General features: G+C 40.4%; 1 protein-coding gene across 4 annotated transcripts in view; it reads right to left on the bottom strand.

The window, feature by feature from the left end:
- Positions 1-611: 611 nt before the first annotated feature.
- PIBF1 (progesterone immunomodulatory binding factor 1) overlaps positions 612-13,578 on the bottom strand; it is a 178,423-nt gene continuing 165,456 nt past the window's right edge. For all 4 annotated transcript variants that reach the window (XM_053307224.1, XM_053307225.1, XM_053307227.1 and 1 more), the window contains exons 17-18: positions 2,117-2,290; positions 612-799 (exon numbers count right to left, since the gene is read on the bottom strand). In XM_053307224.1, the coding sequence (XP_053163199.1) occupies positions 743-799; positions 2,117-2,290 (231 nt within the window). In that variant the 3' untranslated portion in view covers positions 612-742. The remainder of the gene's footprint in view (positions 800-2,116; positions 2,291-13,578) is intronic.

Genomic DNA, 13,578 nt, shown 5'->3' on the forward strand with positions numbered 1-13,578 from the left:
AATTGTAAAGTGCCCAGAGATAGACATTTGAGGCGATATGCAAATATACTAAAACAAACCAACAAACCATTTTCCCTCTCTCTCTCTATCCGTTCAGTCGTGTCCGACTCTCGGTCACTCTATGGATCACTGCACTCCATGCCCTCCTATCTCGGACGGCTTCCTTTAAGTCCGCCATGGTCATTCCAGTGTCATTTTTTATAATATCCAGCCACCGAGTACAAGGCCATCCCCGTCTCCTTCTCCCACTGATCATTCCCAGCATAATTGTCTTTTCGATTGAGTCAGCTCGCCTGACATGACCAAAATATGTCAGTCTATGTTTGGTAATCTTAGCGTCTATCGATATTATTGGTTTAACTCGATCTAAAACTTCCTTATTTGTAATTCTCACTGTCCATTTAGCTATCATATAATCTAGGGCTGCACAATATTGGCCCTCCTACAAATGAGGGCCTACAACTTTCATTATCCCTTACTATTGGTTGCTGTTGCCGGGGATGATGGGAGTTGCAGTCCAACAGCAGATGGAGGACCAAAGTTGTTCAGCCCTGATCTAATCACATGGGTAGTGTATGAATTTTGAAAATATCACAGCACAATCCAACAAGTTCTCTTTACTATATACCTTTAATTACCATATTAAAATACAGAGAGTTCAAATGCAGATATTAAAAATAGAGCGGTTTGAATATTTTCAACATAATTATGATGACCAATATTTCTTTCTTGGGATAATGATCTAAGTTCCTTTTTTCTGCTTTGCTGACTTCAACCACTGAGGTGGCACTTTATTAGTCTGTTAAAAAAAGTATTTTTTTAGTGTTTGATGCATCACATCTATATCTCACCCTTCCTCTAAGGAGCTCAGGTTACTGTTCTTCCTCCCCACAACTCTGTGAGGGGGTTATTTGACATAAGCAAAGCAACAAGCACCAGTGGAGGTGTAAATTCACCTAACACTTCTTCTCCAACTACTATTTTTCTATTTCTAATGGCAAGTAACAGTTCATTAAATTTCATATCTAACAAAAAGCAATAGTGCTGTGAATAGTGGCCAACATCCAGTCTAATGCTGTGTTTGCGCAATCATGTTGCAATAATTGAGTTCAGGAGCCTGAGTTCCCCACCTTGTTGCTTGCACAACAAATGTGGCGTGCCTCCTGCTGTGAAACATCTGCCATGTTTTGCAGAGACCTTTTGTATAAGAGTCCACCCCTAAAACTTCCACACTGCTGAAACTTTATATAGCTGTGCAACTTTCTTGCACTAGCACAGCTCTGGAAGTCAACCACTGTTTTCCTCTTTCAAATCAAAATTCTGTGCCAAGGTAATCAAGTTCTTCATCAAGAAAAGGTGAATTCTGCAACCAGTATATATTATACAGATGAAGCACATATTTCATCAAACATCATTTGTTTCTTTTGAATAATCGATTCTGCTTAGAACTGGGACAAGGGGTAGGTGAGCAGGGCAGTTGTCTAGAGCACAACACACACAAGGGCGCAGCTAGGGTTGCCACATTAGTTGGAGGTAATTTCTGGACAACTGTCAAAGGGGGCGCACAAATGTGAAAACATGACTTTCTCCCCTTGGGTCTGGAAAGAGTGCTTGATGGCTGTTTTTCACATTGCCCCCTCAAGGGTTCTTTAAACAGGAGAGAGTTAGGAGCTCATATAGTTTTGGGAGCAGTAGCTGGAGGTATAACTTCTGCAGAACTTCATCTTTTATGTTGTAACAATAAGGACAGTTATGTTTTCAGGCCCGTTTCTCCTCGCATTTCTTCCTGATACTCTACACAGGAGATATTTTTCAAATGTTGCCTAGGGTTCACAGAGCTCTGGCTCCAATTCTGCTTCTGCTATTTTATGATAAAAGTACGAGAACTATAGAAGACAGTAAAGCCCTTCTTCCCTGCTCAGGGTAGCATTTTATCTTCACAGCAACCTTATGAAGTAGGCTATAGCTGAGAGGTGCTCCAAAGTCACCCAGCAAGCTTCATGGCTGAACACTGGATCTACAACACCATATGGCTTGTCGTGATCTAAAAAAAAATCATCGATCTTTCAAACTTTCAAATAAAATTGCACTCACAATTTTATACTATTGTACTCACAAATAAGGTTGGTTTAGGTGCAAACACATTTCCTTCTTCCTGTTCTAAAGGTAAACTGGCCAATGGACTTGATCTGGCTTTTGCAGGAAGATGTTTACCCTGTTTCTGAGGCAAACTGTCTTCATCGGATTTACAGTGAAGTCTAATCAACATCTGTTTCATCACAGCAAGTTCCTACAAAGCAAAACAAAACCATAAGATTCAAACACTAGCTATAGAATATGAATTTTCTGTCCACCAAACCAAGCCATGTAGATGGAACCATTATTGTGTAACAAAGACTGTTATCTTCTTTTCTGGTCCAATTACTTATTAGAAACCACTTCATAAAGGAAGCAATAAGCAAAAAGGCGCATAAGATTTATATAAATAGAAGCTCATCATTTCTGAAATGCTATAACAGAAGAGATTTATAGAGCACTGTTAAGCATCCTACTAGCTCTTTTTCACTTAAATTGCCATTTATTTTAAAACATTCTTTTTAAAGGTTTGTTTTGAAAAGGAAGAGCACTTGCTTAATCCAATCTGCCTGCTTACAAATAACGGTCAGATGGTTGGGATAAGAGAGCATGTTGTGCAAAAGCAGACATAAAAAATGCTTTGTTATTCTCAAAAAGGGGGACAGGACATATAGGAGGAGGGCGGGAAATACTCCATGAACTACAGTAAAACTATAAAAAGTATAAAGGAGAGGAGCTTCATTTCCAAAACGAAAAAGTAGTTATTTAAAAAGGACAGGAGGCTATAAGATGAGTGGGAAAGACAGTGTACAGTGGTGTACAGTGGTGACAACACGATGTGCAGCAGACATCCTATTCTTATTAGAGACACACATTTGGTTAACATAGAGCAACTTCCTTCGCTTCTTTGGCTGGCTCACACAAAATGTGGAGTTTATGGTCCATTGTTCCATGGCATCATATTAGAGCTTTATTTTGCCACTAGTAGGAACCACACATTTAATGTTTAGCACAACATATTCTGCTGTCATGGTTCAGAGAAGATAAAAGTTGCGAAGCAAGCTGCTCATGCCATGTGTTCAAATAACAAATATAAACCAAAAGGTTCCCTTTGGAAATAATCTGTCATATTTTTCTATTGCCTTTCTGATTCTTCCCACACCCCTTATTATTTTCTTCATGGCTCACAAAGGCAACCCTTACAAGTAGTTTCTCATAGCCCATTCTGCCCCACCCCTGCAATCGCACCCCAGGTTGCCCATTTTGATTTTGGGCCAAAAATGGATGCTTTACATATTGGTCGCATAGGTGATCCCAACTAACCAAATGACTGATTGCACTCATACTTCCAATGCAATCCTTCAAATACCTTCAAAGGGGAGTTGGCTCTGTTCTTCCCATTCTGGCAGGACTGTTTTAAGCTGAATTAAGCCTCAGCTTGAAAGTTTTCTGGACACCCAGTTCAGAGTAAGAAGCTCTACATGCTGTCGGACAAGCAGAACTACAGAGGCAAATTTATTACATGCTTCGGGCTGGTTCAGTTAATGCAGGGGCTCCCTGTAGTACATGAGTTCTAGATGTTGCTGAACTACAACTCCCATTATCCCCAGTCACAATAAATTGTAGCTGAGGATGATGGGAGTTATAGTCCAAAAGCATCTGGAGTACTACAGGTTGGGAGCCCCTGAGTTAACATAGGGTTGTATCCTAAGAAAGTTAGGATTCCTAAATTCTGTTGAATTTAATGAAAAGTAGGATGGCACAGTGGGGAAATGCTTGACTAACAAGCAGAAAGTTGCTGGTTCGAATCCCCACTGCTACTATATCGGGCAGCAGAGATACAGGAAGATGCTGAAAGGCATAATCTCATACTGCGCGGGAGGAGGCAATGGTAAACCTCTCCTGTATCCTACCAAAGAAAGCCACAGGGCTCTGTAGGCGCCAGGAGTCGAAATCAACTTGACAGCACACTTAGGATTCCCTAATGCCATGGAATTAAGTCACAACTAACTTGTCTCATTGACTGTAATGGTGCTTAGCTTTGAGGAGGATAAAATCCACAGTAATTGCCAAACACTGTATGGCAAAAAACTGATTGAATATTAAAGGCCTCTGTGAACCCAAAAGTACTTCCAAAAGAGGCTACACTACATTTCTGCATGAAGTGTCACCAGAGGAATCCCAGTGTGGTGTGAGAAGCTCTCCTGAGCACATGGTATCCAGCTACAGAGGAGGTTGCCTGCTCTCTGCACAACTGTCTGTTCTCTCCTTGGCTATTTCCAAACAAACTCCACAGGAGGCAGGTGATTCTGCCATATCAGCCTTAGATATGAATGGTTCATTCAGTCATTCCAAATGTAGAGACTCAATAGAATTGACTACTTTCATGAGACAGTGATTACTGCATCTCGGCATGAATCATTGTTCTGGGCTTGCTGCCTTTCAGTCAGGAGGTATACTCAATAAATATCTCAGACAGAAACACAGGATTCCCTGGAAGGTGGGTAATCTTTATTTTTTCAGAAAGGGAACTCTCAGGGTGTAGAATTTCAGAAATTAAGAAAGGAAAATACTCAGGAAAGGAAATACTCAGGTGAAGTATTTCTCAGCTTTCCAAATTAGGGAAACAAACAGTAAAAACAAAACCATTTGGTTATTTTACAATGATTTAGGAGAGGCTCCTCATGTATTACTGGTGGCTAAAATTGATATTCACTGTTTAATGTCAGACAATGACAAACAAGGAGAGATCTGAAGTTGTACAAGGATGTAAATTAAGCATAATTTCTTAACTTTAAAAGCTTCACTTTGATTGATATACTGTTTTGGTTACAAATCTTGAAAACGTGCCTTGAAGGATGAAAGCATGCCATTCCTCATACACTATTTAATATAAGCAGTTCTTTAATACCACAGCATACACATTCTTCTGCTCAAAAGGTAAAAATAGGCAGGCTTTGTTGTAGTGATGACTACATCTACCAAATTAGTGCCCAATATTTCAGTCATGAGCGCCTTGTACTACAATCCCAAAGCCGAAAGCACACCAAACGGTTTCATCCACTGGCTGCATTCTTCTTATTGCTCAGTCATTTAATATTGTAACTATCTGCATAATTCAGCCATGTGCAGTGGCATGTCAAAACAGCTCAGCTGCAGAGCAGCTGTTTCAGAGGGCAGCATGACTGATATCAACATGTTGCTGAAAGCTGTAAACTCTGCATAGATGTTGCCAAAGCAATGCATAGACGAAATTTCTTGATGGAAATAACTTGGACAATTATATTGCAAGCACATGCTTCATCTTTAAGGGATCATGGCTGTGATCCTCAGCATCCTTACTTGGGTGCAAGGGCTACTGAAACCAAGAGGGCTCTTTTCCGAGGACTGGGATGCAATGCTCACTGTGATGCAATTTTGTTATATTAGCAACTGCTATGAATAAGTGCAGCTCTGCCGAACATGTAATCCAAAAAAGTGGCAATACTGAGCAATTCTCAGGATAAGGAGCAGTTTAAGTTTCACAAACAATGCTATCTTTCAGTAGTTATTTAACCATCTCCAATTCTATCTCTGCATCACAAACAGGGACAGAATGACCAATCGGAGAGTTAAGTTTAAGGTTTCTAACTCTTTAGGTAAACTAGTGCAGTCTGGCATGAGTGATGTTCGGACCTTAATGTCTACTGTATAACCTGTGTTAACATTTCAGGAAAGAAGTGTTTCCCTGTGTGTTTATTTCCAAATATATTAGCTGTTTTTAAACACACATTTTATGGAAAACATTGGAAGGTTGTGATCTAATTGCATAAATCTTAAAAGTCCTCCAAGTTGGACTATGAGTGCATTAGCTAGAAGACTCTCAAGATTGATACCACTTGTGGAAGTCTAAGCGTCTTCCACAAGTGGTTTAAGACCCCTTTATTTAAGTTAGCATTTGGTGGCCAGGTGAGACAAGGCAAGATTTGGTTTAATTGTTTTAATTGGGTTTTTTTTTATTAACATCTTCTAAGCCACTCCAAACCTTTACAAAATGGAATATAAATTGAACAGACAGAACAAAGGCAGTTCCTGTGAACTGTTAACTCCACACCCTTGCCATTTTAAAAATTTATCCCCCCTCTCCCATCCATCTGGGCTCCAAGAATGAAAACCGGCCAGACTAGGAGAAAAGTGGCCTGGGGGATTTGCAGCAAGAACTGGCAGACATGGAAAGATAGCACCCTCTCCTGACCTACAAATTTCTCCACACCCACAGTATTTTTTACATCATCATATGCAGGTTTCAGAACATGCATTTACTGAGGTGACACATATTTCTGTCCTTGGTTAGTGTTATCAGTGGCAAACTTCCATAAGTTTTCATTTCACATAAGCCACTGGCTGACATCCTGACTAATGAAAATACAGATGTAGCACCTGTGCGCCTGAAGAGAGTCAGAATAACACTGATAACAGAATAACTGATAGTGTGTGTGGGAGGGAAGTTCAGCTACCTTCCCTTCCCCTGGAAGCCCTATGTGTCACCCAAAAATATGTCCCTGAGGACTGCATGGCCCTCATATTTTCAGATGGCACAAAGCACTCATGGGGCAGGGGAGGTTGTTGAAATTTGCACTCACCGGGCCAACAGCAGAGCTGAGTTAGCTGAACTTTTCAGATGCACCAGTGGTGTCAACCAGTGCCCTTAATAAAAGCACAGGTTATTGGTGGAGTGCACTTTGTTTTATTTGAAATTCTGTAAAGTTTTAAGGCCCAAATTGCTTATAAAGTGAACCTCACAAAACAACTGTCGGGGTTGGGTCAGGTCAAGCCGGGCCATGGGCAGCCATATCTGAATTGGAAGGGTGCATCTCCAGCTTCAGTTGTAGTCAGTTGCTGGAGCCGAGGATTTTAGCTAGGATCAAAGGAGAAGCTAGAGTCTGAAGTAGAACAAGTAGAAGATACTGTTGATAAGATGTGGGCAGCGGGTCAGACCCCTAGCATTTATGCAAAGCCTGCCTAAATTTAAAAGCTTGATACTGTATGTCAGTTCAGATGCTATTGTTGTATACTCCTATGTGCCTGAAGGGGGCTCCAAGGCCTGCACTCATATAGACCCAGAGTAAAGGTAAAGTGTGCCATCAAGTCAATTTCGACTCCTGGCACCCACAGAACCCTGTGGTTAATTCCATGGCATTAGCAAATCCTAAAGGTAAAGTGTGCTGTCAAGTTGATTTCGACTCCTGGCGCCCACAGAGCCCTGTGGTTTTCTTTAGTAGGATGCAGGAGGAGTTTACCATTGCCTCCTCCCACGCAGTATGAGATGATGCCTTTCAACATCTTCCTCTATCGCTGCTGCAATATAGTAGCAACAGGGATTCGAACCAGCAACCTTCTGCTTGTTAGTCAAGCATTTCACCACTGCACCCGTAGATAGCTCTTTATGCTAGCTAGGTTCTTGCATCAGGACATGAGCTTCGTGGTTGAGGCCCTATAGTCCATGATACTAACTAAGAATTGAATAGGTGGTGGAGAAGGGATAATATTACAGAACCTTGAGTAATGGATATCTCAGTGGTTGAGAGAAGCATGTTTACCACAGAACAGCAGCAAATAGCAGAAATTAGTCTGGCACATCTGTATTGATTTTCAAACACACACAGATCATTGCACAGTGCAAATTTGTGGCCAAAACAAAGTACCTTAGTCTGCAAGCTGGGGCAAGGAACCTTTTATTAACCTTGAATGTGTGGTAGGGTCACAAGGTTGCAGCTACTATACAATATCATTTTAAGAACAATAATACAGACGGCATATGGAGAAGGAGCCAATGGACACTGTCTTCTCCTTCTGCAGTGCTTCAGAAATTCCCAGTGCAACAGCCAGGAAACAAAGAAACATTCACCTAATTCCTCATGCCCAAGGATGTTCGCCTTGCTGGAGCAGCAGTCCTCCATACCAAGTGGCAAACTATTTTATTATTATTTTATTTTTTACACTTATATCCCGCTCTTCCTCTGAGGAGCTAAGATTTTATGCTTTTGGAAGTGAAGGTACTTTCAGAAATAGGGGTCTGTTGTTCAACAAAAAATGTTATTGTGTGCTCCTAAAGTAGCTCTTCAGATCCCAGATTACCCATACAAACAAAAAAAGAAACTACTGCATACTTTGTTCTCAATTTTCTGAAGACCAACTCTGTAAAATTCAACAGTTTGCAATTCTGTTTGCATAACTTGTCTTGCGTGAAGCATCATCTGAACCATTTGGGACTCTTGAGATTTAAGAGGTGGTATGATCATAACAAAGGTAAACCTAATTTGTAATGAAAATAATTTTCTCTTTCTTTTAGGTTCTCAAGTATTAAAAGGCTATGGAATCAAAGTATATATAAACAACTTATTCCTTTTTAACATTTGTCAAAATATTTGTCGGTGTTTCTGTTAAAGTTAAGTATCTCCTCAAACAGCCTTCTGTTGTTTTGGTGGTTCACAAATATGTTTCAGTTCATATTTTACATCTGAGGTCAAACTATGATAACACGCAGGAAAAATTAAAAAGTTTACACAGCTGTATAGCTACTGCAACATGATTGAAAGATTCAGTCTGCTTGGGAAAAGTTAATATAATTAAGTACCATTTAAATATTTGGATGATCTGTGAGTGAGTGAGTGACACACACACGCTGTAATATATATACATATACAGTATCTCTGTGACAGAGAAAGCAGGATCCTCTCCAAAGGACATTTCTTATAATGCATTTGTAAGTTTAAACCTTCAATCCAAATAAACAAAAAGAATTCTGACTGTGTTTTGTGGAACCTTTCCCTTCAAATCAGAACTTGAAATGGTTACAATACATTCCTATGGATTTACATTACAAAAAAGCTACTTATTTTTGTAGCATAGGCAAACTGTTTCCTGAAAGCCTAATCACATTCAGCACATGTTTATTTGTAGTGATACAATAGCTGAAAATACAGTCTTGGAAAAGACACATCTACGAGAAAGTAACAAGCTATTCAAAACTTGAAAACAAAAAGTCAATTTGTTAAAAGCTTCAAGGTATAATAAATTCAGCAGCCCTTTTGTAGTCATAAGAATACAAAACATAGACATGTTTCATAAGTAATACAACTACTCAACAGATGAGGGCAGGGGGGCGGGTGCTGATAAAGCACCACACTAAGAACTAGAAACATCTTGACAACCATTTAACAATATATTGTAATTGTTGAAGCTTCCCTGAGTTTCAGATGAGAATGGCTCCAGGGCTTACCCAATACAGACATGTCCCCGTAATATACTGGAAAAAAGACGACAAAACAACCCAGAACATCATACAAAGCATTATTGGAAGACTAGGATTTTGGATCAGCAATGTTGCCAAAGAAAAATGATAATTACTCTGTGGCTGAACATTTAATTAATTAAGAAATATTTAAAAGGGGGGATGGAAGGAAGTCCAAAAAGCCTGTTTTCAGTCTTTTTGTATACTTCCCCCCAAAAGATCTCCACACGGATCCTCAACTAAACAGAAAACCAATCAGAATATTCTCGGTGTTCTAGGATTAGGCGAGCAGCATTTCAACTGCCACAGGTTTCCAGGTCTTTCTCCATCTAACTCTCAATAAATAGCATTTACTATTACAATAAATAGCATTTACAATAAATAGCATTTACTGCGCCCCTGGTGGCGCAGTGGTAAAATTGCCGCTCTGTAACCAGAAGGTTGCAAGATCGATCCTGACCAAGGGGCTCAAGGTTGACTCAGCCTTCCATCCTTCCGAGGTCGGTAAAATGAGTACCTAGAAATGTTGGGGGCAATATGCTAAATCATTGTAAACTGCTTAGAGAGCTTCCAGCTATAGAGCGGTATATAAATGTAAGTGCTATTGCTATTTACTAACATTCAGCAATTTAATTTATGATTAAGAACAATGCTAATCATGTTCTGAGAATAAAGGAGACACATATTCAGGAGAAGAAGCCAAACTTCTCCACCTGCCACATGGTTAATATCAGAACTGGGAATCCATCTTTCCTAAGGTGTGTGCAGTTGAACACATCAATTGCAAATCAAAGTCCTGGTAACTATCAGAGCAGGTAAAGAGAATATCATTTAGTTTGTCCAGTAAGTGTTCAAAATGTAGTATGCAAGCTCTAGAATTCTAGAAAACTCTTTGTCAGGCTTGGTATTCAAGTAAGGTAGTTTGTCAGGCTTAGTATTCAAGTAAGCGAGCTATTTAAAATATATTTGAGCATTTGCATGCTCAAAAGATGGTTCAGCTTCTTCCTGTACCTTACTGAAGTTTAAAACAGAAGCAACAAATACTCCCAGTCTTAGGATCAATTTATACATTCAGCAAAGAATATTATAGTAAAGCTTTTCCTGGCTGCCGGTGCTGCATTTTGGGGAACTTTTCTACCCTCAAACCTTTTCCTCTATGGGAAAGTGGCACACTAGGGATGAGGCTAACCCTTCTTTCTGAAATGCTAGTCTTGCATGTGCAAGGAATTTTTAGATGGGAGGAGAACTCCAGTATATTGTATAGGCCTCACCTGCAGCCTAAGATATGGTATAATTTAGGCAAAACTTTAAACACTTGAGTTTGTTGCATGTATAAACTGGCCCTTAATTAGATTAAAGCTGTATATGTACTTTCAGAAGAAACCACTAGCCTAATCATAATAAAAATATATGACCTCTGTATTATGCTTTCCTGAAACCCTGTCCTCTGCCTTCCAAGAAATCTACATGTTCTGAATAGGACTAGAGACATACAAGGCTCCTCATTTGATGTTATATTTTTGAAGGAAATAGGGCCCTTTATTTACTGGGCTGTCTTAGAAGGCTGTTCCCTTATTATGTAGAACTTGAGCACATGGCCTGGCCTTAACCCAATTCATTTTCCTCCTCCTGTATTAGAGCTGTGAAACTCCTCAGACAATGGCTTGGTTAACATGCAACACTAATTTTCTCCCTACCACAAACTATGTTCTTCAATTCTGGTTTGGAGGGCAAGAGTCAACTACAGTATAGTTTGCCGATATGGATGCAATGGCAAATTATAGTTTATGCTCCGCTGGGATTAGGGGAGGGAATTTGAATGCATGAGATGACCCCTGAGGCTTGCTCATGTAAAATCAAACTGTGGTTTGGCATTACTTGTGAACCAAGCCACATGGGCTTCCATACTGGCTTTTTTCTCCAGTAATGATCCCATTTGCTCATGCAGTATTCCTGACAATTGTAATATTGTTCTTTATAAACCATTGTACTCCTGTGTTCTCCTTGCTACCCCAGATTTTAAGGTGCTAAGAGAGTTAAATTGCAGTGTGTGAGAGACAAATGCTTCTCATTTATTCCTTCTCATTCTTATTTTCATTTTTTCCTGTTTTCTGTTTCACAGAAGTTGGTTGCGGTCCAATTTTGGGGGTAGAGAGCGAAAGAAACTATGATGGAAAATTGTTAGTTGCAGTACTCTTGGCCATTTCCTTGTCACTGGTGCTGGGACAGTCCTCTTACAGACACGTTTCCTGTGGGCAAGAAGCTGGGATATGGGGGTGCCCTTGCTGTCCACACCATTTCCTTGCTGCTGCTCTGAGAGAGGGGGATTATTTAAATTCCCTCTTCCTGTGTGGAAAGAGTGTGTTCCTGCTTCAGCCCTACAACTTCCTGTATTCCTACTTCAGCCCCTCCTCATTCTCCTTGGAGTCCTCTGGTTTTAGTGAAGGCGAGTCCTCTGGAGGAGAATGAGAAGGTATATAGCAGCAGTTGAAAGCATTCAAGCATTACTGTGCACAGCAAAAAGCAAAAACCTCAAAGTAGCAGCAGCAATAGCATCTGCAGAAGGAAAGGATGAATTGTAAAGCATTAGGATTGCCTAATGCACAATGAGCACTGAACAGGACCAGCACTTTGTCATCTGGAAGCACCAAGAGAAACTGGGTGTCACAGGCACAACACCCATTGTCTCCATTCCCCCACCTTTTGCTTGGACATAGCAGCCCAAAGAAGAGTTCTGTGAAAGTTGAAAAGCTCACATACTGTAACCGATCATGAGTTAGTCCTAATAAAAGACATCCAAAATAAGTTACACACAGGAATGCTACCACATGCAAAGGGGTGGGGTGATTTTCGGCCATTCCTCTTTCCCTCTGCAGCCACCTGTGCCTCTCAAAAATGTGTCCCTGAGAGGACCTTCAGAGACATTTTTTTCAGGACACACAGTGGCTGCCATCCTAACTAAATGTACTTGAGGAAGCCGCATTAAAATTCAAAGGACCCACACACTCACTTTTCTCTGTGACTTTTGTGTAATACAAAGTATTAGCTGAAGGGTTCAAAAAAGAAAGAAAAAAGTTTGACTGGAATGTAATCAGAGACCACACAGGTCTTGGAGGGGGAAAAACAAAACAAATAATTGTTCAAGTCTTGTGATGCATTCTTGCATCTCGCATTCAGATTAAGTTTAATTGAATCTGAATCTGGCTCTAAATTACACACACAGAACAATATAAAAACATAATTAATATGTCAAGTGTATTTAGGCAAGTGGATTATTCACTGTATAGCCAAACAAATAACAGGTCAAACACAGTCCAGCTGTGACTTCTCACTGTGGAAGGGGAATAGGATAGAGAAAAGGGATTTGCAGATTAAGGCGAACTTTTTTAGATTGTGACCTATTGCCTTTTGATATGCATTTTGGGTAATAAATACTGTTATCTGCGCTGAGCATCTGGAACAAGAGGGGCTATAATTATCTACCCAACTGTGCCTTGCCTCACTTGTTTTGGGCTTCCTCCAGGAAATATAAACCACCCCGGTTGTGCCTGGCTCTGATAAAGCAAGAAAGGGCTGCTGGCAGGCTGTCTGTTTACCCAAAGCACTTCTGAGCTTGCTTCGGCCTCTCAAAAATCTATCTGCCTGCTCCTTGCACCTTCATGTCAAATCTCCTTGCAAATCACCCAATTCTCATGAATTTGCTTGCAGCCTATGGCACAGATGGCAAATAACGTAAGCATGAATTGTAAGCACGGAGTTGAAAAATGTCTCCCAAAATATAAGAGAGCTGTAGTGGTCTGATCTTTAAACTGGAATATTCTGTCACTGTAGTTTATCAATGTGACATTAGAGAATTTCCATTTAAGACCGTATCTTAAATAAATAGTGACCAACAAGATACACAAGCCTGATGGCGACGGAAGACATTGGGATGCTGCCGCTGCTGCAGACCGGAAGCAGTGCCACCATGCTGTTGACTGGTGGCTGTGTAAGCAGCGCTCTCCCAGAAAGCTGCGGGAATGCTGATTGTGCAGCTGCCAGTCAGCAACAGGGCTGCTGGTGCTTCGTGTCCACAGCAGCAGCACCCTGATGCCTTCTGTCGTCATTAGGCTTGCTATCATGTCAGCAATTGTGTTTTATCAATGCATTCTTTGATTTCAAAAGGGGAGAAATTCTTATTGACAGGTCCGAGAGACTTTTCTCCCACCCTCCAAAATATAAATGCCCTT

The sequence above is a fragment of the Hemicordylus capensis genome, chromosome 3 (assembly GCF_027244095.1).
Source record: "Hemicordylus capensis ecotype Gifberg chromosome 3, rHemCap1.1.pri, whole genome shotgun sequence".
NCBI lineage: Eukaryota > Metazoa > Chordata > Lepidosauria > Squamata > Cordylidae > Hemicordylus > Hemicordylus capensis.